The sequence below is a fragment of the Pelobates fuscus genome, chromosome 3 (assembly GCF_036172605.1).
Source record: "Pelobates fuscus isolate aPelFus1 chromosome 3, aPelFus1.pri, whole genome shotgun sequence".
In the NCBI taxonomy this organism is placed as follows: domain Eukaryota; kingdom Metazoa; phylum Chordata; class Amphibia; order Anura; family Pelobatidae; genus Pelobates; species Pelobates fuscus.
Window position 1 is genome coordinate 300,461,378 of NC_086319.1, and position 24,181 is coordinate 300,485,558.

General features: G+C 41.3%; 1 protein-coding gene across 2 annotated transcripts; it reads left to right on the forward strand.

The window, feature by feature from the left end:
* The first annotated feature begins 52 nt into the window (after positions 1–52).
* LOC134603121 (uncharacterized protein HI_0077-like) lies at positions 53–24,159 on the forward strand. Of its 2 annotated transcripts, XM_063448786.1 has the most exons (12): positions 53–294; positions 492–580; positions 1,416–1,534; positions 1,724–1,826; positions 3,418–3,515; positions 3,594–3,743; positions 3,959–4,126; positions 5,359–5,428; positions 12,551–12,629; positions 15,461–15,614; positions 21,545–21,649; positions 23,684–24,158. In XM_063448786.1, exons 1-12 carry the CDS (start codon positions 188–190, stop codon positions 23,711–23,713), a joined length of 1,272 nt encoding a protein of 423 aa, XP_063304856.1. In that variant the 5' UTR covers positions 53–187; the 3' UTR covers positions 23,714–24,158. The 2 variants fall into 2 exon arrangements, with proteins under 2 accessions (XP_063304856.1, XP_063304857.1); XM_063448787.1 differs by lacking the exon at positions 3,959–4,126 and having other exon boundaries at positions 23,684–24,159.
* Positions 24,160–24,181: the final 22 nt, after the last annotated feature.

A 24,181-nucleotide genomic window follows, 5' to 3' on the forward strand; every position in this document is an offset into this window, starting at 1 on the left:
CACACATGAGTATCTGGTTGTCAAGAGAACAGGAAAAGGCGGGACCTCCGTGACCACGTGACCTCACTAAGCTGTGTTACCGGTTAAGCACTAGGTCCAACCTGAATCCTCGGCCTCCAGTACTTTCTGCAGCCGGGTAGCAAGCTTCAGTGAGCGGGCAGTGCTGGCAGGTTATGCCGGTTACGTTATGGAGGGTTTCTGCGAAGACCTGGTGACTGCCCTGAAGGAAGTTGTGAGCAACACCAACTGGCAGTGTGTCGGGGGGAAGGACAAGTTCAAATCCCCATGCACCAAGTAAGAGGCATGCCATTTCCTAAGGTGGTGTCAGATAGCAGGTAGCCACCAGCAGGGTCCTTGGCAGCAGACTCTCACCATGCTCAGGCACACTGTTGCAGTTCCTGTTGTTGCCTGTACCTGTCAACAGAGGACCCCTGTCACTGTGCTACGTGTAATGAATGTCATTTTATTTTAAATTGTCACTTCTTTTAAAGGTTCTATTCAGAAGATGGCCAACATGTGGTTTTAATTCACACAGGAGATGACAGGTTCTATGCCATGGATTCCGCATGTCCTCATGAAGGTATGTTTATAGTAAATGTTGACCTATTGATACAGCTGGTTAGAACAGTGCTGGCCCTCGCTACATACCTCAAAACAGAATGCACCTGTCATGGTTGATTATATATTTCCTACCTGTTTTATGTTAAATTTTGTATTTATTATATATTATTGTTTTTGTATTTTATTGTACCCTAACTGTAACAATGCAATGATTTGTGGACCCAGGACATACTTGAAAACGAGAGAAATCTCAATGTATCTTTCCTGGTAAAATATTTTATAAATAAATAAACAGTGGAAGCATCCACCCTTTGTCACATTCTCATAGATTCCTCGCCTCTCAATTATCCCACTTTTGGAATTGTAAAGCTCTGCGGAATATGATGGCGCTATATAAATGCCAATAATATTAATGAGAATTAAGAAAGAGCGTAAAGTTCAGTATGATTGCTTGCATTCTCCATTACCTGGACGGAGCCTATGTACACATAGAAGTAGTGTGGGCACTTCAATGTCCTCCTTCAATATTTAGTATGGCTAGGTTGTAAAAAAAAGTTAATATATGAAATCTAACCCTTGCAAGCCTCCAACGGCGGCATATGATGCCATCAAAGCTGCCATGTAACCCACAGCTTCCATGCTAAATATTCACTAGTAACATGGATTATTGGTAATGGTATTGTACTGACAAATAGTGAGCACTGTGAGCTGTCCAATGATCCGAATATACTTGACATTGTAATATTTGTTTCCGTAATCCTCAGTAGTCATGTTTCCTGATGCTCAGTCCTGTACTGAATGGGCTCTCCATTATCAGAGTATTATGTTAATGTTTAGATGTTTCCATTTAACAGGAGGGCCTCTAGAGCAGGGAGATATTGAGGAACTTGCAAACGGTCGTATGGTGTTAACGTGTCCCTGGCATGACTTTGAATTCTGCTTGAATGATGGGTCATCTTCCTCTGGATTGCAGGTTAGATATTGAACAAGGGACATCTAAAGATGTCTTCACTATAAAGTTTACATATTCTTGTTTAGCATTTTAAGCTTGCTATATTATGCATTAAGTACTGTGCAAGTATTCAGATCTGTGTTAATAAATTAATCTGTGGCATTGAACTTTGGCTGTTTTTTCTTTCTTTCTTAATATGCTATTCTGCAGAACAATGTGTATGATGTAAAGGTATACGAGGGGAAGGTTTATATCCAAACACAAAATGCATTGTCTCTAGTTCCTTGGAAAGAAACCCTGTGTAAACAAACTGGTAAGACTTGAACTGCACCATACTCTTAATACATATATTAACACACGCAAGAATATCCAGCACACGCCATATAGGACCAAAACAAATAAGCCTTCGTTGTGTGTGTGTGTTTATTTTTTTTATTTTTTTTAAGTCTCACTAGTTTGTATTTTTTTTTTAAATGCCAGAAAGCACTACTTCAGAAAGAATAAATCGATCTGCCTTTCTTTTGTAGAAATGTGACCACTGATACTAATAATTTATTCTAAGAAGGTGGGAGAGGAAATGTGATATGGGTCTAAGGGCAAAATGTGCATGAACCCAATAACTATAAGAAGAAGAGTATTACCAGTACCTGACCACTAAAAGATAAAAAAAATTAAAAAAAAATAGTAATAATACGAAAACAAAGATCTATAGTAATTGATATAATTCCTGGTTGTTAAAACTAAACCTTTATTGGAGTATCTCTCAAAAAGGAGGTAGTTGTGGTAGCACTGAAATAAAACAGTCCACAGTACTGCCCAATTACCCCAAAGACATGAAAAGCACGTGAGATATGTCTCCTGTAAACAAATTAATTGACAAGTGTACACAAAAACAAAGACCACAAGACATACAACTAAAAGTGTATATGATATGTGTATCACGGTGTAAGAATATAGATGTGATTTACAGAGTCCGTTCCTAATGTCAGAATATATAGTCAGGAAATAAGATACTGGCAAGTATAACTTTGAAAAAAAAATATCTGTGTTATCTGGAGTCCTTGTGATAGTGTAATGAAACAGTAGCAAAACCGAAGAGCAACAATGTTGCAAAAAAGTACCAAGATACAAAAACAAAGGAAACCTAGACTAAGTAGTGTTAACACAATGAGCAACATAAACTAAGCTAGACTGATAGATAAGTAATAACTAACTCCTATAGGTAATGATTACACTCCAAGGGTAATTGCTACTGTGTTGTGCCTTCAGGGGCAACTAATCTAGAGAAGTATTCAGCCGTCATGAAAGATCGCTATACTAGTATTTGGAGTGTAGCCAGAATACTTTTGGAGTCCGCACTGCTGAAAAGAGTCTATTCTGTGCCTTCAAGGGCACCTGGGCTTGATAACAAGTCAAAACTAACTATCTTGATGAGCAGCTGCTCTAAGGTAAAGGTATACCAGGGAGACACAGATCAGGAGCAAAGGGAAAACAGTCCTTCTTCGCTAATATATTGAGTTGTATCAGTATTGTATATCAGAAATCAGCTGTGTTCGAGGTATATTAGAGCCCCAACACGCGTTTCATCGGTTGGGCAGCTCTTCAGGGGTAGTACTGTGGACTGTTTTATTTCAGTGCTCCCACAACTACCTCCTTTTTAAGAGATACTCCAATAAAGGTTTAGTTTTAACATCCAGGAATTATATCAATTACTATAGATCTTTGCTTTTGTATTATTACTATTTCTAGTCTTTATCTCATAGTGGTCATGGTACTGGTAATACTCTTGCACTAATACTAAAATTGTTGTTGTGGTTTTTTTTTATGCAATATTGTAACTATTTACCAAGTCTCTTTAATTATTGATATTTTACACTGATTATGGTGTATGGTCTTATTTATAGCTGCCATGGAAACCATAAAGCTTTCACCATGTACGGACAAAGAGTCTTTATGTTACTGGGCCAGCAGAATACTTGGCACGGCTGATCCAGAAGAGAAGGTAAGGGGCATGTGATGTTCTAGAACTCATAGGACAGTAGTAATATATATTAATTACATACATGGATATCCTTCTCAGGCGAAGCTCACACAGCAGGTACAAGAACTGTGGAACTCAGGAAAAATCTCAGACATTGGGCAAACTCTACCACCTACTCAGCCAAGCAGAAAGGAGAATCTGACCATAGTGCAGCCAGGCAAAATCAAGAGAGGGAAGGGAGGAACACTGGTGAGATTGGTGTGGCTAAAAAAAAGGAAATCACACATTTCCTTTTCTGACTCGTACAAATTTGAGATCATTTTGTCAGATGCTGATATAAATATTTTGAATTTTCTACTTGTCAAATAATTTTCCCAAATTGTTTTTTTTTTTTTTGTTTTTGTTTTTTTATTGCAGGTATAACATGATCACATTAAACTAATGTTTCTTTGTTGTGTTCCTAGGCCAGTAGGATTGCTTTGCTGCACTCTCTGGCTAACATTGAGCAGTGGGCAATAGACCTATCCTGGGATATCATTGCTCGCTTCGCTGGTTTCCAGCTGCGCACTGGGAAGATGCTACCACGTGAATTCTTCTCAGATTTTGTTAAAGTTGCTGGAGATGAAGCAAAGGTTTGTAGTTATAGACAGGCCAGTCTGGGTTGTCATCCATCCAAGATTGATCGAATGAGTAGCATGTTTGTTTGACAAGAATGACCTCTTAGCCCTCAAATACTTTAAATGAGTGAAAATCAGAAGGGTTTATTTCGAGCATCATAACCAATATAGGGTTCTGGAGTACCGTGGCCACATTTTCTGTTAATGTTGCAAACTGTTTTGCAACAGTTTGCCCTTTTATTTGGATCCTCCCCAAGCATCGAAAGTCCTTCTTGCTATGGTGACGTGCAGCCAGGTTCTGCAGCTCTCAAGCCAATCCCATTGCCATTCATTACTCATTGACTGAGAGCGTCAGCTGACCAATTGCTGCCAACGAACGCAATTCTGTGCACTCTTGTTCCAGGCTGGCTGGTAATGCTCCAATGAAGTTACATCTCTCAGCACTGGTTAATCTCGTGAAAAGCAGCATTGCAAAGCAAAACCCTGCACACAAACAGACTCCAGTAAAATCAGTAAAGCGGTCATGGTACTTGGATTAACCCCTTCATTATGAATAATTAGCAATAAGCCAAAACATTATAGCATGGTTTGTCAGGGAGAAAAGACAAGTCACTCATTTCTGCAATTGGTTTTATTTTTTCAGACCTTACAAACGCATATTTGTTAAGTAAACATTTCAAAAGTCCTAGGAATTTTCTTTTTAGTGCATGTGAGGTTTTGGTTATAGGGTATAACTAAGGTATCCACCTTTTAATTGGTTGTGTATAGTTTATCCACACTGTAATGAAAAGCAATACTATGGGAAGCAGGTGCTAACCCAGCTGGACACTGGAGGCTCTAAAAGTTTGCATGTTTCTGGTAAAAAATTTTAAAGATAACTAAAAACGTGTGTTATATTTGCAGTATATCTTAAAAAGAGATTTTGTTTTTGCAAGTTGCCGTCATATTCTTTTTATCTGCAACACAAGCAAAGTCATTTAGATAAAACTGATAGTATAAATCCTTACTATGTAAAGTCTATAAGTAGCACGATGCACAGACATTTTTTTCTTTTTTTATTACTCTTTTAAGAATATTGTATTTTTAAATGGACACTCCACTACCATTTCTATTGAAATTGCTGCTTTTTGTAAAATGATAGAAAAGAAGACACACTCTTCAAATAGAAAGAACATTAATTTGCCTCCTAATGTCATTTTAATCTCAGAAACTATCCAACTGACCTCTGACCCTTTTCTTTTGACTAGCATTATCGATTGTTGGAGAAGCGTCTGTTAGAATTGGGAAGTAACTTTGGTGCACTTCCTGTGCACAACGGTACGTGCTGGTTGCTTGTTTCCATATGACGGTCTGCTATATTTCCTAGTGGAGTCAGCTATATACTGTCCTGTATATCACAAAAACATTGATATTGCTTTGCAAATTAAAGGGACACTATTAGAAAAGCAAGCCTGTATTCCTAACCCTATAGTCTGCCATCCCTAGTTAGTTTTAAGGCCCTCACGTGTGTAGTGTAAAATCTAAAAAGAGGGCATGCCTGGGTATAAGAGAAGGCTTGGAGTTGTGGCTTCAAGACGATTTTTCAAGCCTTCAAGTGATTAAAATATATTTTGGAGGCTAGGATGTTAAAGCTGTTAAAATGCCTACAGTGTTCTTTTAACATTTGCTAAAGAGTTTATTCACTCTGTTCAATCGGTTGACTGAGAAAAAGTTGTTGGGTATTTAACAAATGTTCAGGTGTTTGTTCCCTTCTAGGTTGCTCACTTTACTTTTGGAAGGGGATGAAAAATAGAGTGTGGAACTGGTTCATGTTTTGTAAAAGCCATTGCATTATGTCCTGGCAAGTGTCACTCTTGCACTATTTTTTTTTTTTTTTTAGCACTTGTACTTAATTATCTTTAACATATTAGGGAGGGAAAATTACAGGAGTAAAAGGGGGAGATTAGTACAAAGCTTGTGTGCCATTATTATACATCACATTACATATTGAGGGGGCGTGGCCTGCAGTCCGACCGGCATGGACGTGTGAGTCCCGAGCTCCTCGCCACCTAGCTACCATAAGCCACACTTAGCCCGACAGCATACCTCAATGGGCCGCACAAAGAAGCCGGAGAGCCAGCAAACCCCGCAGGGACCGAGCCGCGAGGCACATGGCTCCAAGATGGCGCCCGTTTCCCCGGCTTCACCCAGCTCGGACTCTGAGCAGCTCACACTGGCTGATATCGGAGCAGAACTCAAGAGACTGGCAGCTAACATGGTGACAAAGGCTGACATGCAGTCCCAGACAGCCACCCTCACAGCTTCCCTCACATCCGCGGTCACAGCACTGCGCACAGACCTGGAGGAGCAAGGAGGCCGCATCCAGGCCTTAGAGGCACAGGCCCAAGCAGCACAGCACCAATCTTAAGCAGCAGACACAGCCCTGACAAGACAGGGTAACATGCTACTAACACTGCGCAGACAAGTGGAAGACTTGGATAACCGGAGCCGCCGCTCAAATATCCGGGTAAGAGGGGTACAGGAGAGTGAGGGGGTGGAGAACGTGGAGGAGCTGCTTACTGCACTCTTCCTCCAAATCCTGGGGACATCAGCGCCACCAGACATACGTTTTGAGCGGGCACACAGGGCCCTAAGACCTAGAATAAGAGATGGGGACCCCAGAGACATTATCTGCTGTTTGCACTCATTTCCCCTTAAAGAACGCATCATGCAGCGGGCCAGGACCAGACCCTCTTGGCGTTATCAGGAGGCAGAAGTCTCCCTATACCATGACCTCTCCCCTGCCACATTAGAAGCTAGACGCGCTCTCAGACCAGTTACCACAGCGCTGAGGGAACGCAATATCCCATACAAATGGGGCTTCCCCTTTAGCATCCAAGTGAGACACCAAAATGAATGGGTCACCGCACGCTGGCCAGACGAAATACCGCGCTTCCTCCAAAGGCTAGACCTCCCGCCCATAGCGGTACCAGACTGGATACTGGAGCCGCTGGACCGGGAACCCAGGCCCCAAAGACAACCACGATATGCGCGGAGGGGCCCTAGAGAGAACCGGATGCACGAGGTGCCCCCACACCCAGCTAACCCGGAGGAATAGTCGTCCCCCGATGACATCGACCCCGACACTATGACACAGCTCGACTGTCGGTGGTCTGAAACACGAATAGTTGCCCACGGCGTTTTCCCACTTCTCACCACTTCCAGGTCCAAGGCGTCCAGCACACTGGAGTTGTTGGGGTGACCACGCACCTTGTGCCCTTCATGCTCTGGGGTGGGGATTGGGAGGGATGTAATACCTTGTTGACTACGGGGAACAGATCCGATGGCCCCTGATTTGCACAGCCTACCTGTCCACATCCAATCCCGCACTGTATCACCTGCTCACGGCTTACGGCCCAAGGGGGTGGCACCGACTCAGGACTACTATTGGGAGGGGGGAAAGCTTGTGATAGCTGCATGGGAAGCCCACTAGGGCTGATTATCCTTGGGCCGGTCCGTCTGATTTACCCTACAGCCATTCCTCCCCTGGGACAGCTCAGGAAACCGGTCCGGTGCTACACAGCCTTGCTGACGGAGACCCCACGAGTAGGAGGACTCCTGCCACCAGGTTTGGGGGGGGAAGGTGAACATTATATGAACAATACGTTATGTGACTGGGGGGGGTACAGATGGGAGGGCGGGACGCTCAAGATAGAATAAATGTACATGGGGGTTGCCATGAGTCCAGAGGGCTACAAGAAACCAAGTTCTTAGATTGACAACTCTTAAAAGGGACGTTGGGAGAGGATAGGGCCTGGGACCCCTCCACTAAACGCTTGATATAGTAGGACCATAGACATAAGGGGGGTAGCCGGGGGTTAACGTCAGCGATCCTGCCCCAAACCCAACGAGCCCAGAGGGGGTTCTACGCATACTTTAAAAAAAAATAAAAAATTATTAATAAAAAAAAAATATATATATAAATAAATGTAATTAAAAAAAAAAAAAAAGCTAAAGTTAAAAAAAAGTTACACAGTGATGGGATAAGGGGGAGGCACATGCGTAGAATAGGGGACATGGGGAATGTAGGAGAGGATCCATGCTCCTCTCATTTTGTGCATGTTATGTTGTGCTGTCCATGTGGAGAGGAAATGTTATACGGTATATGATATGCTTTTTGTACAGGTTGCCAAGACACCAGACACGTCAGCTCCTCTATTGCGATGAATGGTAATGCACCCACCTCCCCCCCTGACTCTGCCCAATACCCTCTGGAAGACATGACATCCGCGGCACACCGGGATCTCGCCCTGCCCTTGCTCCTGACCCTAGACCTAAACTCCACCCGAAACAGCTGTTAGCCTTGGCCGCTAACCCCTGACCGAACATGCATATGACCACCCTGACCACTAGTTTGATTAGACGCACTAAGCTACCCAACCCTCCCGACAATCACCACTCAACCCCCAGAGGGTGTAACGAGCCCCAACTTCATTCCGCGGCCCCCCGCCCCATGTTAACCCGGGAGGGGAGGCATACTGGGGGACTTCACGGACTGACATACCACTCTCCGCCCCCACACGTTACCCCCCAGACTTACAACGAATAATGGCGATAATGATAATCTCTGACGACCCTAGATAGGGCCCACTGACTACACTTACATGGGCATTAAACATCCACACATTCACATGGTGGTGGCACACCTGTTAGGTAATCTCGGACTCCTGACTTTAAAACGATATCTAGACAACACACCCTGATTGGGTATTTACAAATAAGGACACAACCACTAACCCCCAACAAGTTCGCGTGAACAAACTCAATCCACGGGGAGTTGGTAGTTGGCGGCCGTTGGACATCTCCCGACAGGCCCGACTGCCTACTGCCGCCGTGGTCACGCGAACCAACCCTCCCAGGAGGGAATTTCGACACCTATCTTTTGGTGCCGTAACGGTCTCTTTATAGGGACGAATAACTCATCTCCACTTTCTTACCCCCCCGCCCCCCCGCCTGCACGTTCGTGCAGTCAGGGATCTCTTCACACTCCGACTTTATCACATCTCTATTCCCTGCTCTATCCTTCCTGTGATTCTTATCCAGCCAACCCGCACCTACCTCCCCCCCCCCCCCACCATTGCCACAGTGCCCAGGGAACTCGCACGGGGTACTACTCGGCAGCAGGCTTTGCCTGGAAAGGCGCACAAGCAATAGAAGACCGCTACTCGCTACTCGCGCACGTCACGCATGGCTTACATTCCTGATCCTCTACGAGTTAAGACCACATTACATATTGAAATTAGAATCTGTAAATATACATCAGTGCAGACCACAACAGACATGGCAATACATCAGTGTTCGACTGGAGGGTTCCCTCAATAATGATTGAAATGTTACTTCTTATACATCTCAATATCAGCATAGGTTACATATCAACCTAATTTTGCAATCCATGTTTTGGTTAGTATTATATGGTTGACAAACTTTGTCCCGCTCACAATCTCCAAGAATGCTTCAGGTCCCACACCTATGCGTCAACCCTACTTGGTTTAGAGACAGCTGTAAACATAGACTTGTATATAGATTTTTTTCTTATTAGACGACGCTGCTAAACACCACGTGTCAGACATTTTCATGCTCTGGCTAACAATTGTTGTCCCTTTTGGATAATATGTAGAAGTAGTTTTGTAACTGCTCTAAGGTAGATGATGGGAAATTCAAGTAGTAAATAGGCGAGGGCATTAAATGTAGAACTACATTAGTGATTTCTTGGATTGATGAATTTATAGTTTTCCAGAAAGGACTAATCTTCCAACAGGTCCACCAGATATGTAAAACACTGCTTTCTGCTTGGCCACATCTCCAGCATACAGAAGGCGTATTAGGGAAATTTTTATGAGGACGGCAGGGATCCATATACCATCTGTAATGGGTTTTCCTTACTGGGTATCATCATTCAATTGCTAAGTAAATATTGCTCACAGTGAAATTTAGACAACCTGACCTTTGGAAAGAGCTCATACATATTTAAACTCCAAGCATGTTTTGCATATTTGCTTCCTTTCAGATATTTTTGAATTAAAATACTCTTTAAACTCCTCCATGCAGCCCTGTATTAGAAATTATGTTGGCACAGGAATTATGAGTTATTTTTTGTGCACAGCACAATTCCTTACTACAAGTCAGTATTATTGTTCAGGGGTACATATCTATTCTATATCTTGACAGCCCTGAATCACTTTGGATACTTTTTATGCTGTGTGTTTTTGCTGTTTGGTTTGATAAAAACAAGAGCAATGCAAGATGTTTGGTAATGGAAAAGAAGCACATGTAATGTAATTTTAAATATTTTGTAATGAATATCAGTTTAATAAATTCTAAAAAGAAAAAACAAGTGTGTGCATTTAAGTGTATCCCTTCTGAAAAATAGGTTTATATACATTTTCTTAGGTTAGTCTGGTATGCCTAATGCAACACACAGGGATAAGGGAGTCTGACTTGTAAATGGAGACGCTCAAAACTGGATATAGGCAGAGATTTCACCAAAACTCTGTCTAAAAACGTAAAATAATGTAGTTAACACCGTGGGATCAGTGTGATGAATCCAGGAGCTGGTCCATTAAGAAGGCTTAGGTTAAATTTGGGGCATATATTTCAAAAGAACTAGGATGGATGACAACGCTTGTATATATGGTGTGTATACCTTTAAATCTGCTATAGACAGAATCAATCTGATACACGCCAAGTGTTATACTTTATAAAGAAAAGATATTAACCATTTCATGTGTAGGAAAACAGTATGAGGAACTGTTTCCTAGATTATACTGAGATTAGGTATAAAAATTAGTGTATAATAACATAATAATGTGTGGTGTATACACCTTTAAATCCGTAGAGACAGAGTAAGTGGAGTATATACCAAATAGTTTACTTTGTAATCCAAAGATATAGATCTTATAAGGTAGAAATACAGTACAAATAACTGTATTCTATAATGTGGTGCAATCAATAGAATCCAATATATTAAAAATGATGAGTAAGAATTGCAAATGATACAACTTTTATTAGGCAAAAGTGACTGTGCCAAAGCATTCAAAGTACTAAAATCAATAAAGAATAAAAATATATAAAAATAACAGTCAGGGATGGTTTGCAAGAATGTTACCAGCACATCTGCATTGGTGATTCCGATTTAACCACAGGGACCGATCTGGATGGATGTGGATAGTATGTTGCAAAGAAAATTACTATCTGCCGGCTGTTACTATCTGCCGAGTGCTCTGTGCTCAGTGGAAAAAAACAGCTGCTGGTTCTACAATCTGCGTCCGTACCCCGCTGATTATGATGGGGTCTAACGCGTTTCATGGGTGTCAGCCCCACTTCATCAGAGACAGGATAAGGATTCATCGGTATATCGTAGTTTAAATACAATTCTAACTGATTAAAATTGTTTTTAATCAGTTTTAATCAGTTTTAATCAGTTAGAATTGTATTTAAACTACGATATACCGATGAATCCTTATCCTGTTTCTGAAGTGGGGCTGACACCCACGAAACGCGTTAGACCACATCATAATCAGCGGGGTACGGACGCAGATTGTAGAACCAGCAGCTGTTTTTTTTCCACCGAGCACAGAGCACTCTGAGATCTGAGGACCGACCGGCAAGTAACGTGCATCACCCAGAGTGAGGTCTGGGACGCACGCCAACCTCACGAACAGCCGGCAGATAGTAATTTTCTTTGCAACATACTATCCACATCCATCCAGATCGGTCCCTGTGGTTAAATCTGAATCACCAATGCAGATGTGCTGGTAACATTCTTGCAAACCATCCCTGACTGTTATTTTTATATATTTTTATTCTTTATTGATTTTAGTACTTTGAATGCTTTGGCACAGTCACTTTTGCCTAATAAAAGTTGTATCATTTGCAATTCTTACTCATCATTTTTAATATATTGGATTCTATTGATTGCACCACATTATAGAATACAGTTATTTGTACTGTATTTCTACCTTATAAGATCTATATCTTTGGATTACAAAGTAAACTATTTGGTATATACTCCACTTACTCTGTCTCTACGGATTTAAAGGCGTATACACCACACATTATTATGTTATTATACACTAATTTTTATACCTAATCTCAGTATAATCTAGGAAACAGTTCCTCATACTGTTTTCCTACACATGAAATGGTTAATATCTTTTCTTTATAAAGTATAACATTTGGCGTGTATCAGATTGATTCTGTCTATAGCAGATTTAAAGGTATATACAAGCGTTGTCATCCATCCTAGTTCTTTTGAAATATATGCCCAAAATTTAACCTAAGCCTTCTTAATGGACCAGCTCCTGGATTCATCACACTGATCCCACGGTGTTAACTACATTATTTTATATACCTTTTCTGTTTGTATATGTGCATGATGTGATCTCTGTTGTGTTCTCCTAGGCTTGTGGCAGTCTGCTGCAGACACAGCACATGATCTCCTGGCACGGTTAGCTATTGTGCATATGGTCCATGAAGCAAGGTAAGGCTAATCACCACCACTAAAGCACTGATATAGGTTTAAACACCGGACTACCAAGTGGAGTCAAGTGCTAATGGCCTACAATAGAAGGTCTACCAAGTAGAGTAAAATGACAACGATAGTATCATAAATTAACAGTTGCAAACATCAGTTTTATTTTTTTTACATTCTTTATTTTTGAGTGTACGAAGAAACTTACACAGATTGACAGCGACATTTGGTGGTAAACAAAGCTTGAAATTTCAGGGTAAAAGTTAACACACAACATGTCATGAGTAACTGCGCGCTTTTTTTTTTTTTTTTAAAGAAATCCAGTGAGACATGCAAGGTTAAATATAAGTAACAGGTTGTATATTCTATATATGAATAATGGCAGATATTCACTCTTTAAGATGAACAAGCATCACTTACTCGCATGAAGCGATTTCATTTATCCACTATGAAAGCAGGTTCATGACCCAATATCAGTCAGCCTTTTTCATGGTCCAGGGAAGTGTCTCATGGTCTCATTAATTATAAGTTAGTAGCAGGTTGTAAATTCTAGACATGTATAATGGCATAGATTCACTCTTTAAGTATAACAGGTGTCACGTTCTCGCGTGAGGCAATTAAATTATCCATCCTGACAGCGCCAGGGGTAACACGTGTTAATAAATTCCAAAGACAACAGGCCCAAATTAAAATAAAACATGCATACAAGTGTGTGATCCTAAGCCTATTGTTGAGGGGGAACTATGCCGGTCGATGGCCCCCTATTAATCAGCCTATACCTCGGTCCGGGAAACATAAGGCCTGAAAGTATAGAGTCTCACCGTTTCGTTTGTTTTTGGGGAAGTGAAACTATAGGTACTATGCAGAGTTGCAGCAGAGTAGTGACACGTGCGCAGCGTTAATTAGTCGTACTTGGTGAGTAGGAGATATTCAGCAATTGAGTGCTGGTGTAGATAGACTTCCAGAAGGCAGCGCTTTTAGGTTGTAGATCTATGTTATCTGTGCGTGGTCAGTAGTCTGGACCGTCCTTGTGAGGGTAGAATCTAACTCAATAAAATAAAACAAATTGTGTATGCTATAGTGCCTAATGTTGTGTGTAGTGTGCACAAATGGGGCGATCGTTGCCGGATTCCAGGCATGGGTTGCAGAGGCAAGCTGCAGTCTTGAAGGGCGTAGAGAGCCTGTCGGGAGTCCCAATGTTCCCAGAAGTGATTTTTGCCTCCTGTAGGTTTCTGATGGGGTAATAGGCTTTTCCATGGAGCACCATCAGGGTGTGTGACATGCGCCACCAATACGGTATGTGGTGTGTGCGCAGGAGGGTGGTAAACTGTTGGAGGGACATACGTCAAGCCATAGGCCCCCTGATAGATTGGCATAGTGACCTCGAATTGCGTTGAGGACGGCGGCCTGGTCTGGAACCGCACGATCAGGTCCATGGATGCTGCGGCCTGGGCCTGCGCCGGTTTAGGTATCCGGAACATGCCTTCTAGGATAGCTGCTTTTTCCTGTTTGGGGGGTAGCATTGCGCCTCTGCCTCTGGTATCGTGTCCGGTATCACGGACCTTAAGATTCTTTCTGCGTCGGGCATCCTTCAGTGCAGCAAATCTTTTTTCAAAGGCTTGGTACTGTTGCCGTAAGGACTGTACCTCCTGTTGCAGCTGTGCTACCTGTTGCATGCTGCTTGTAGATTCTTGCTCTAGGGTTCCCATGCGGCCGGTCAGATCTCGGATATCTTTCCAGATGTCAGCCACATCAGCCTGGATGTTGCGACGGAGCAATTCCTGTATGACGGCATTTGTAACCGGGGACGAGTCTGACTGTGGCAGAGTCTGCATCAGCACCGGCGGGGCTGGTGAGTATGTTTCTTCAGTTCCCAGTGCTGGATCATTGGAAAAGTCAGTCTTCATCGAGGTACACGGCCATCTTCTGCTCAAGGCCGCCGCATGCCTGCTTCCAGAGGAGTCCGATGCTCCTGGGCGGCTCTGGTCTCTGTTTCTACGTTTTTTTGCCCATCTGAATGTAGCCTGTCGAGATAGCTAAGGGCCACCCAAAATTATTTGGTAAAAGCCGAGAAATTAGGGGTAATTTTGCCAATTGTCACGGAGCTCATGGAGATTGCGACCATTCAGGTTAGCTGCTCGGCTCCGCCCCCTCATCAGTTTTATTTTTATGAAGAATTGGATTTAAAGTGGAATCATTTTTATTGCATAAGTATTGTAGCTACTAAGAGTTCTTTATGAGGGTAGCAAATAATGCCACTCTTGTTTCTTTATATTTTCTAACATAGGCCTTGATTTTAATAGGCTTTCCAAATGATTCAGTACTGTTGGAAAAACTTTTCAAATTATTTATGTCTATTTATAAGTGATTTAAGTCTATGGAAATTTTTGTAAATAAATCATTTGTGCAGTTTTTCTAACAGTATTGAATTATTTGTAAAGCTTATTAAATTGAGGCCACAGTAAGCTGGGGTTCTTGCATTCATTTGCAATCCGAGCAAATTCTTAACCAAAACAAGAGATCCAACCTAAATGTGCATTATACCCTCTGTGATGAAGACTAGCTATGTTTTGTTGTTGTTTTTTAAAAATCTTTAATAGAATTTTGGTACAATGAAGTACCAGAAGGTATCAGAAATAGTGGAGATAGGATCAACGTTGGGGGGGAGGGGGGGGTTATTTAAAAAAGAAAAATACTATGGTGCTCACTTCACGTTTAAGAATTTGTGGTACAAGTGTTGGTTATACAAAAACATTTTAAGCATTGTGGTAGTTGTTGCTGTCTATCGTTAATCCCATTTCTTATTCTGTCTCACCTCCATATTTGTGTATGTCTCCTAGAGGTCTAGATGTCCACCCCCAGACGCTTCAGAGATTTTCAGCCCAGGGGGACGAGTGCTCTGTCAAAGTGCTTGAAGTGATCTACACAGATGAAATCACTCATGTGGCTGCGGGGCTGAAATGGTTTACATATATCTGTACCAAAGAGCAGAAGGTATGGCTTGGAGAAATGCACTGATGTAATCCAAGTTTCATGGAGTTCCTAGAATAATTATTTGCTTTGCAGAAAGCAATGAGAAAATATCACATTTCCAACTATGTAACAACTGCTGCTGGCTACTAAACCTTCATACTGAAATCAAACGATTTGAAAAGTTCACATACCAGTAATAATATGTATTTAGTAATCTCTCTAGGAATAATTAAAGGGACACTATAGGCAGTCCCTACAGACTTTTTGCTGTAAACACTGCCTATTCAGAGAAAAGGCAGTGGTTACTTTACAGCATAAGAACAGCTCTAGTGGCCACTCCTCAGATGGCTACTAGAAGTGCTTCCTGGGTCAGTGCTGCACAGTGTATGTAGACGCTCCCAGGGAGCCCCCCTGCGTCAGATCTTCCTCCTCCGGTCCCCCCCCGGTCATGTGAGAGTGAGGTCCTTGCGAGGACCTCACAATCACATGGCCGGGATAGCTGGCTTCTGTATTGCCAGCAGGGGGACTAACTGTAATGACAGTTGGTCCCCCTGCTGGCTGAAAATCAAATTAAATAATGTTAAAAGTGTATACATATACATACACACACGTACACTGTATAGGTGTATTTTAATATTAATATATATATATATTATCAAATTACACGTAGACTGATACTGATTAAATATATATATATAATTATTGTTATATATATATCTATATATAATAAAAAATATGTAAATACGTAAAAAAAAATTAAAAAAATAATTACAATTAAATTAAAAAAAATATATAGATGTTTTATTTCGTTCTAACTGTATTGTGATATTAATATATATATTTATATCAAAATACACGTAGAACGAAATAATATATATATCTATATACATAAATATATACGTATATATCACTATATATATACCTATATATAAATAAAAATATTTAAAAAAAAAATATATATATATATATATATATATATATTAATTCTACACATATATTTATGTAATAATTTTACATAATTAGGTATCCTAATTAATTACAATTAGCGGGACCTGCCTGACAACCCATGCCGAAAGTATAGGGAATTTAATTTGCTAGCACTATATTTAACCCTATAACTTTCCAAGACACCATAAAACCTGTACATGGGGGGTACTGTTTTACTCGGGAGACTTCGCTGAACACAAATATTAGTGTTTCAAAACAGTAAAATGTATTACAACGATGATATCGCCAGTAAAAGTGAAGTTTTTTGCATTTTTCACGCACAAACAGCACTTACACGGACGATATTATTGCTGCAATACTTTTTACTGTTTTGAAACACAAATATTTGTGTTCAGCGAAGTCTCCCGAGTACAACAGTACCCCTCATGTACAGGTTTTATGGTGTTTTCCAAAATTACAGCGTCAAATATAAGGCTTGTGTTTCATTTTTTTCACATTAAAATTCGCCAGATTGCTTACGTTGCCTTTATGACCCTATGGTAGCCCAAGAATGAAAATTACCCCTATGATGGCATACTATTTGCAATAGTAGACAGCCCAAGGTATTGCAAATGGGGTATGTCCAGTCTTTTTTAGTAGCCACTTAGTCACAAACAGGGCCGCCATCAGGGGGTGACAACCGTGACAGTTGTCACGGGCCCGGCGGCCCTGGGGGGCCCGGACTGCTCTGGCAGTCCTGGGCCCCACTTTCCCTCCCTGCACACATAGATCGCGATCTATGTGTGCAGCCGCGGGCCCCCTGCTCCCTGTTACCGCAGAGGGGGCCCAGGCCTCCAGCCTCTTCTCCTCCCTGCTAATAACTCTCGCGAGACCCGGTTGCCATGGCAACGCTCCGCGGGTCTCGCGAGAGTTATTGGAGGAGAGAAGAGGAGAAGCTGGAGGCCTGGGCCCCCTCTGCGGTAACAGGGAGCCGGGGGGCCCCACCATGCCACCGGACCACCGGGGATGGAATCTCCCCCCTCCCTAGACACAGGTAAGCAGGGAGGGGGAGAAACAATTTAATTAATTTTTTATTTTTTTATTTTTTTTTAAATAATGTTTTATATGACCCCCCTCCCCCTCCTCATTGCAAATTTACATACACTGACACAACACACACACACTACATACACTGACAAAACACACACTGCATACACTGACACAACACACACACTACATACACTGACACAACACACACACACTACATACACTAACACACACTACATACACTGACACAACACACACACTGCACATACCAACACAACACACACTGCATACACTAACACAACACACACTCTGCATACACTGACACAACACACTCTGCATGCACTGACACAACCCACACTTTGCATACATTGACACAACACACTCACCGCATACACTAACACAACACACACTCTGCATACACTGACACAACACACACACCACATACACTAACACAACACACACACCGCATACACTGATACAACACACACACCGCATACACTGATACAACACACACACCGCATACACTAACACAACACACACACCGCATACACTAACACAACACACACACCGCATACACTAACACAACACACACACCGCATACACTAACACAACACACACACACTGCATACACTGACACAACACACTGCATACACTGACACAACACACTGCATACACTAACACAACACACTCTGCATACACTGACACAACACACACTGCATACACTAATACAACACACACTGCATACACTAACACACACAGTGCATACACTAATACAATACACACACTGCATTCACTAATACAACATGCACTCTGCATACACTACACACTAACACACTCACTGCATCCACTATACTGACACACACTCTGCATTCGCTACACATTACCACACTCTGCATTCACTACACTAACACACACTCTGCATCCGCTACACACTAACACACTCTGCATTCACTACACTAACACACACTGTGCATCCGCTACACACTAACACACTCTCTGCATTCACTACACTAACACAGACTCTGCATCCGCTACACACTAACACACACTCTGCATTCACTACAAATTTACACACACACTACATTCATTACACTGACACACTCTGCATTCACTACACCCTAACACACACTCTGCATTTATTACACACTAACACACACTCTGGATTCACTATACTGACACACACTCTGCATTCACTACACTAACATACACTCTGCATCACCTGTACACACAGCATCCACTACACAAACATCCTGTATTCACAGTACACACACTACATCCACCACAAATTGAAACATTCTGCATTCACTATACACAGACACTGTGTCTAATACACACACTACATCCACTACAGACACTGCATCCACTAAACACATTTCATCTAGTACATACAAACACTACATCCACTACACAAACACACACTACATCACTGTACACACACTACATCCACTACTCAAACACCCTCTGCATTCACTACACATTAACACACACTCTGCATTCACTACACATTTACAAACACTCTGCATTCGCTGCACTAACACACACACTACATTCATTACACTGACACACTCTGCATTCACTACACATTTACAAACACTCTGCATTCGCTGCACTAACACACACACACTACATTCATTACACTGACACATTCTGCATTCACTACACACTAACACACACTCTGCATTCATTACACATTAACACACACTCTGCATTCACTAAACTATGCACACACTCTGCATTCACTAAACTATGCACACTCTGCATTAACTGTACACACAGCATCCACTACACAAACATCCTGTATTCACAGTACACACACTACATCCACCACAAATTGAAACACTCTGCATTCACTATACACAGACACTGCGTCTAATACACACACTACATCAACTACAGACACTGCATCCACTAAACACATTTCATCTAGTACATACAAACACTACATCCACTACACAAACACACACTACATCACTGTACACACACTACATCCACTACTCAAACACACTCTGCGTTCACTATACACACTGCATCTGCTACACTAACACACTCTGCATTCACTGCACAAACAGTATCTAATACACACAAACACTACATCCATTACACACATTCTAATTCACTTACACTATACACACCACATTCAGTCCCGCATCATTGTCAGCGGACTAGGTAGGGCGTGGGCGGGCCCGGGAGGGAGGGGTCGGGGGGGGGGGTGTTTGTCACAACTTTGGCCAGTGTTTGTGACCAAATGGCTACTAAAAAAGACTGGACATACCCTATTTGCAATACCTGGGGTTGTCTACTATTGCAAATGGTATGCCATTATGGGTGTAAATTTCATTCCTGGGCTACTATACAGTCTCAAAGGCAACGTAACCAATCTGGCGAATTTCAATTTCAAATGTAACATGCTATATTTGACCCTGTAACTTCCCAAAACACCATAAAACCTGTACATAGGGGGTACTGTTTTACACGTGAGACATCGCTGAATACAAATATGTGTATTGTATTGCAGTAAAAGCAAACAGTATTTTGACATCCACAGTTGAAATGTCACGTAGAACTAAAAAAAATTACAAAATTCTTATTTTCTCCCATTTTTTTATATTAAATTATGTTCCATACCTAAATATTTGATGTTAAATGAAAGCCCCGTTTCCCCTGAATAAAATGATATATAATAAGGGGGGTGCATTTAATCTGAAAGAGGTGAATTACGGTTGGACAGACATATAGCGCAAATGCCAGGTTTTGTTTACGTTTTGTTCTGTTCACAACTTGTACATTTGGCTGCGGTCTTAAGGGGTTAGGGGGGGGGGTCTAAATAGTATATTTAACACTATAGGGTCAGGAATACATGTTTGTGTTCCTGATCCTATAGTGTTCCTTTAAACCTTATCCTCATCTATTTAATATATTTTCTCCACTGTAGTTCTCATTGAAAGTGTTTACAAAAGGTAAAGGTTGTTATTATTTTTAGATAGCGCCAACAAATTCCATAGCGCTTTACAATGGGTGGACTTACTGTACTGTTACTGTAGCCTGCTGTAGTGGTTATGATGTGAGGAGTACCTAGAAATGTACATATTCAGGTAATTTTGAAGCAATGGAAAACAATTTTTCAATTTTTTTTTCTCCAGGTCTTCTCATCTCTAGGCGCACTCGTGCCTGGATCCCCAGTAATTGGGCTAACTGTTTAGCAGTGGTTTGCCCACTGGGACCAAATTACTTAAAGATTAAATAAAAAAAACACCATAATACACACGCAAAATTTGGGTAGCATAATGTATAGATTAGTTTAACAGTTCTAATGATTTTGTTATATACCATTAGTAGAGCTGGATTAAGAACCTCTTGGGCCTAGTGCTGACAATTGTGAGGGACCTAATTACAATAACTTATAGATACAAAGCACTAAAACGGTCATATCTACCTAGTGTATTGTATCTAGTGGTGTTGAAGGGAAATTCACAGCATGCATTTATAAGAAAACACCTTCGATATGCTAAGCTCTGAAATGGCCCCAGCAGCCAGAGGTGAGCCCCAGAAATCTATTGGTTTAACCCTGCTCACGCCACATTGCTGTCCATAGGGATAAAAATCCCAGTTTAAAGAGCTGTATGCATTGCTCGGTTTGAGCATTGCATATAGCTCACATGTCCTTCAGGGGCCACTGAAAATAGTCCCAGCTGGTAGAGAGGTGCCCCAGATATCGATTGATACCTGGGACTCTGTGATGTGAGCAGTTTTAACCCTGCTCAAGCCAAGATGTTAGAATGTGTCAATACACCCAAACGATGTTTTAGCTCTGCATAGTTAGGATGTATTGACACTTGATTCACCAATATTTTCTTCATTGCGTCTTTTTCACTTCTAGCTGCAGTTCCATCCTAGGCACAGTGTAACTAAAAACTCTTTCATAAGCTCATTGTAATATATTTTATTAATTGCATAATGATACTTATTTCTTCTGTAAGGATTGCTTATCCACGTTCCATGAGCTGGTACCATTATATTTCAAAGGATATCTGAAACCACCTTTCAATTCTGAAGGCAGGAAATCTGCTGGAATGACTGAAGAGGTAATTTTATTTCCTAACTTGGTACTCTAGTACCATTATCCTAATTACTTATGAATACACAAATACTGCCCAGAAATAAATGTAAGTTATTTTAAATTAATATGAATGTTTGGTTATGTAATATGTTAAATGCCTTTGTTGTCATAACAGCATTGAACTATGAGAGAGAGAGTTCAAAGAAGGGCTACTAAACTTGTTCATGGATTACAGGATAAAACTTACCAGGAAAGGTTAAAGGATCTTAACATGTATAGCTTGGAGGAAAGACGAGACAGGGGGGATATGATAGAAACATTTAAATACATAAAGGGAATCAACACAGTAAAGGAGGAGACTATATTTAAAAGAAGAAAAACTACCACAACCAGAGGACATAGTCTAAAATTAGAAGGACAAAGGTTTAAAAATAATATCAGGAAGTATTACTTTACTGAGAGGGTAGTGGATGCATGGAATAGCCTTCCAGCTGAAGTGGTAGAGGTTAACACAGTAAAGGAGTTTAAGCATGCGTGGGATAGGCATAAGGCTATCCTAACTATAAGATAATGCCAGGGACTAATGAAAGTATTTAGAAAACTGGGCAGACTAGATGGGCCGAATGGTTCTTATCTGCCGTCACATTCTATGTTTCTATGTTATGGGACACTGTGTACTAAACACCATGAACACTGGAGTTTGAAAAATAAATTCTATCTTTAGTCCACAGTTTACTTAAACCATTTTTTTCTAATCTTATACCTAGTTTCTATAGATTTATTGGTTTTTTTTTGTCTTGATGGCACCTCTTCTGAAGTGGTCATGTCCTCATCACATATAATTCAGCATTTACCCGTAAATTACCTTTAATTATAGTCTTAAAGGGAATCTCCAGTGCCAGGAAAACAATCCGTTTTCCTGGCACTGGAGGGTCCCTCTCCCTCCCACCCCCCAATACCCGGTTACTGAAGGGGTAAAAACCCCTTCAGTGACTTACCTGAGGCAGCGGCGATGTCCCTCGCCGCTGTCTCCGCCTCCGCGACACTCCTCCTATCCATTGCCGGTGGGTGAGACTGATTTTGCCCACCGGCCGAGTGGACCTAATGCGCATTACGTCTCCCCATAGGAAAGCATTGAAACATAATTTCAATGCTTTACTATGGGGTTTTGAGCGACGTTGGAGGTCCTCACACAGCGTGAGGACGTCCAGCGATGCTCTAGCACAGGTTTCCTGTGCTAGAAACCAGTAAGTTCCCTCTAGTGGCTGTCTAATAGACAGCCACTAGAGGTGGAGTTAACCCTGCAAGGTAATTATTGCAGTTTATAAAAAAACTGCAATAATTACACTTGCAGGGTTAAGAGTAGTGGGAGTTGGCACCCAGACCACTCCAATGAGCAGAAGTGGTCTAGGTGCCTAGAGTGTCCCTTTAACTGTACACATGTACTGTATATGTGATTTTTAAAAGTGTTTTATTGATTTTTGAAGCTGTATTTACTGCTTTTATGCTCTGATACAAGCGTGTAATAAAATAGAAGGAAAGTCGAGGCACTCCAAGGTACAAATCAGGCAATTTTATTGAACCCACTCCATCGCAACGTTTCGACCTACATGGTCTTTGTCAAGCGTGATACAAGCGTGTAGTCCTTGCTTACAGCCAGGTCCCTTTCACCAGAAACCCCCTGCAGTACATGTTAATGTCAAGAGAAATGGTCCCAGAAGAATTGCTTTAAATAGTTCTTTGGGTGGGCAACCGTGGCTCCTCAAGTTGTTGGGGGCAACTGATCAGCCTCTTGACATAAAACACACATATTGTCATATGTATTCTCTCCCACTAGTCAGGAAGACCAACTAGTGCTTCCCAGCTGTTGGTGGACTAAATCATGTGATTTGAAGTCCAATTACATATGGAGAGCACTAGATTGTCTACCTGACAAGGAGTAGAAAATACTGATGTAGTCAGACTATTTAGGTCAATAATGCTAATGATTTCCAACATCATCTTTTACCCTGAATTATATGAAGAACCGTGATCATCTCTCTCTCTCTTCTCTTTCCAGTGGTACCTACCGTTGGTAAAGCCATCCTGAGGTTATTGGAGCAGCCAAACTGATTACACAGAACAATGTGTGCTTGTTTTAAAGCACAGTTTTCTATAAATGGTATGCCCTGTATTTGCATTTACCTACCTAGACCATTTCCTGATCATCTACATCATCAAGTTGTTCTATTGAGTCTCACCTGAGCAATTCTTGATTTTAATATTTAAACCAGCAGGACTGCTGTTTTACAATATATTTTTATGGAATTGAAAATAGATCTTTGATCACCATGCTGGTTTGCAAAATGTTTTATTTAAATAAAAATGTTTACTTACTTAAACTCCAGATGAATTGTTTAAAACAGCTTCCCAAATAGCATATTGCATCTGATTTCTCTGGGTGTCAACACAGAATAATCAACATGTCCATAGTCTATCTGGCTTAGGAGAGGCAGCATTTTAATACTGTAGCTCCTGGCAATCATTGCATAATTAGAGGTAGCAATCCCTTCTTAAA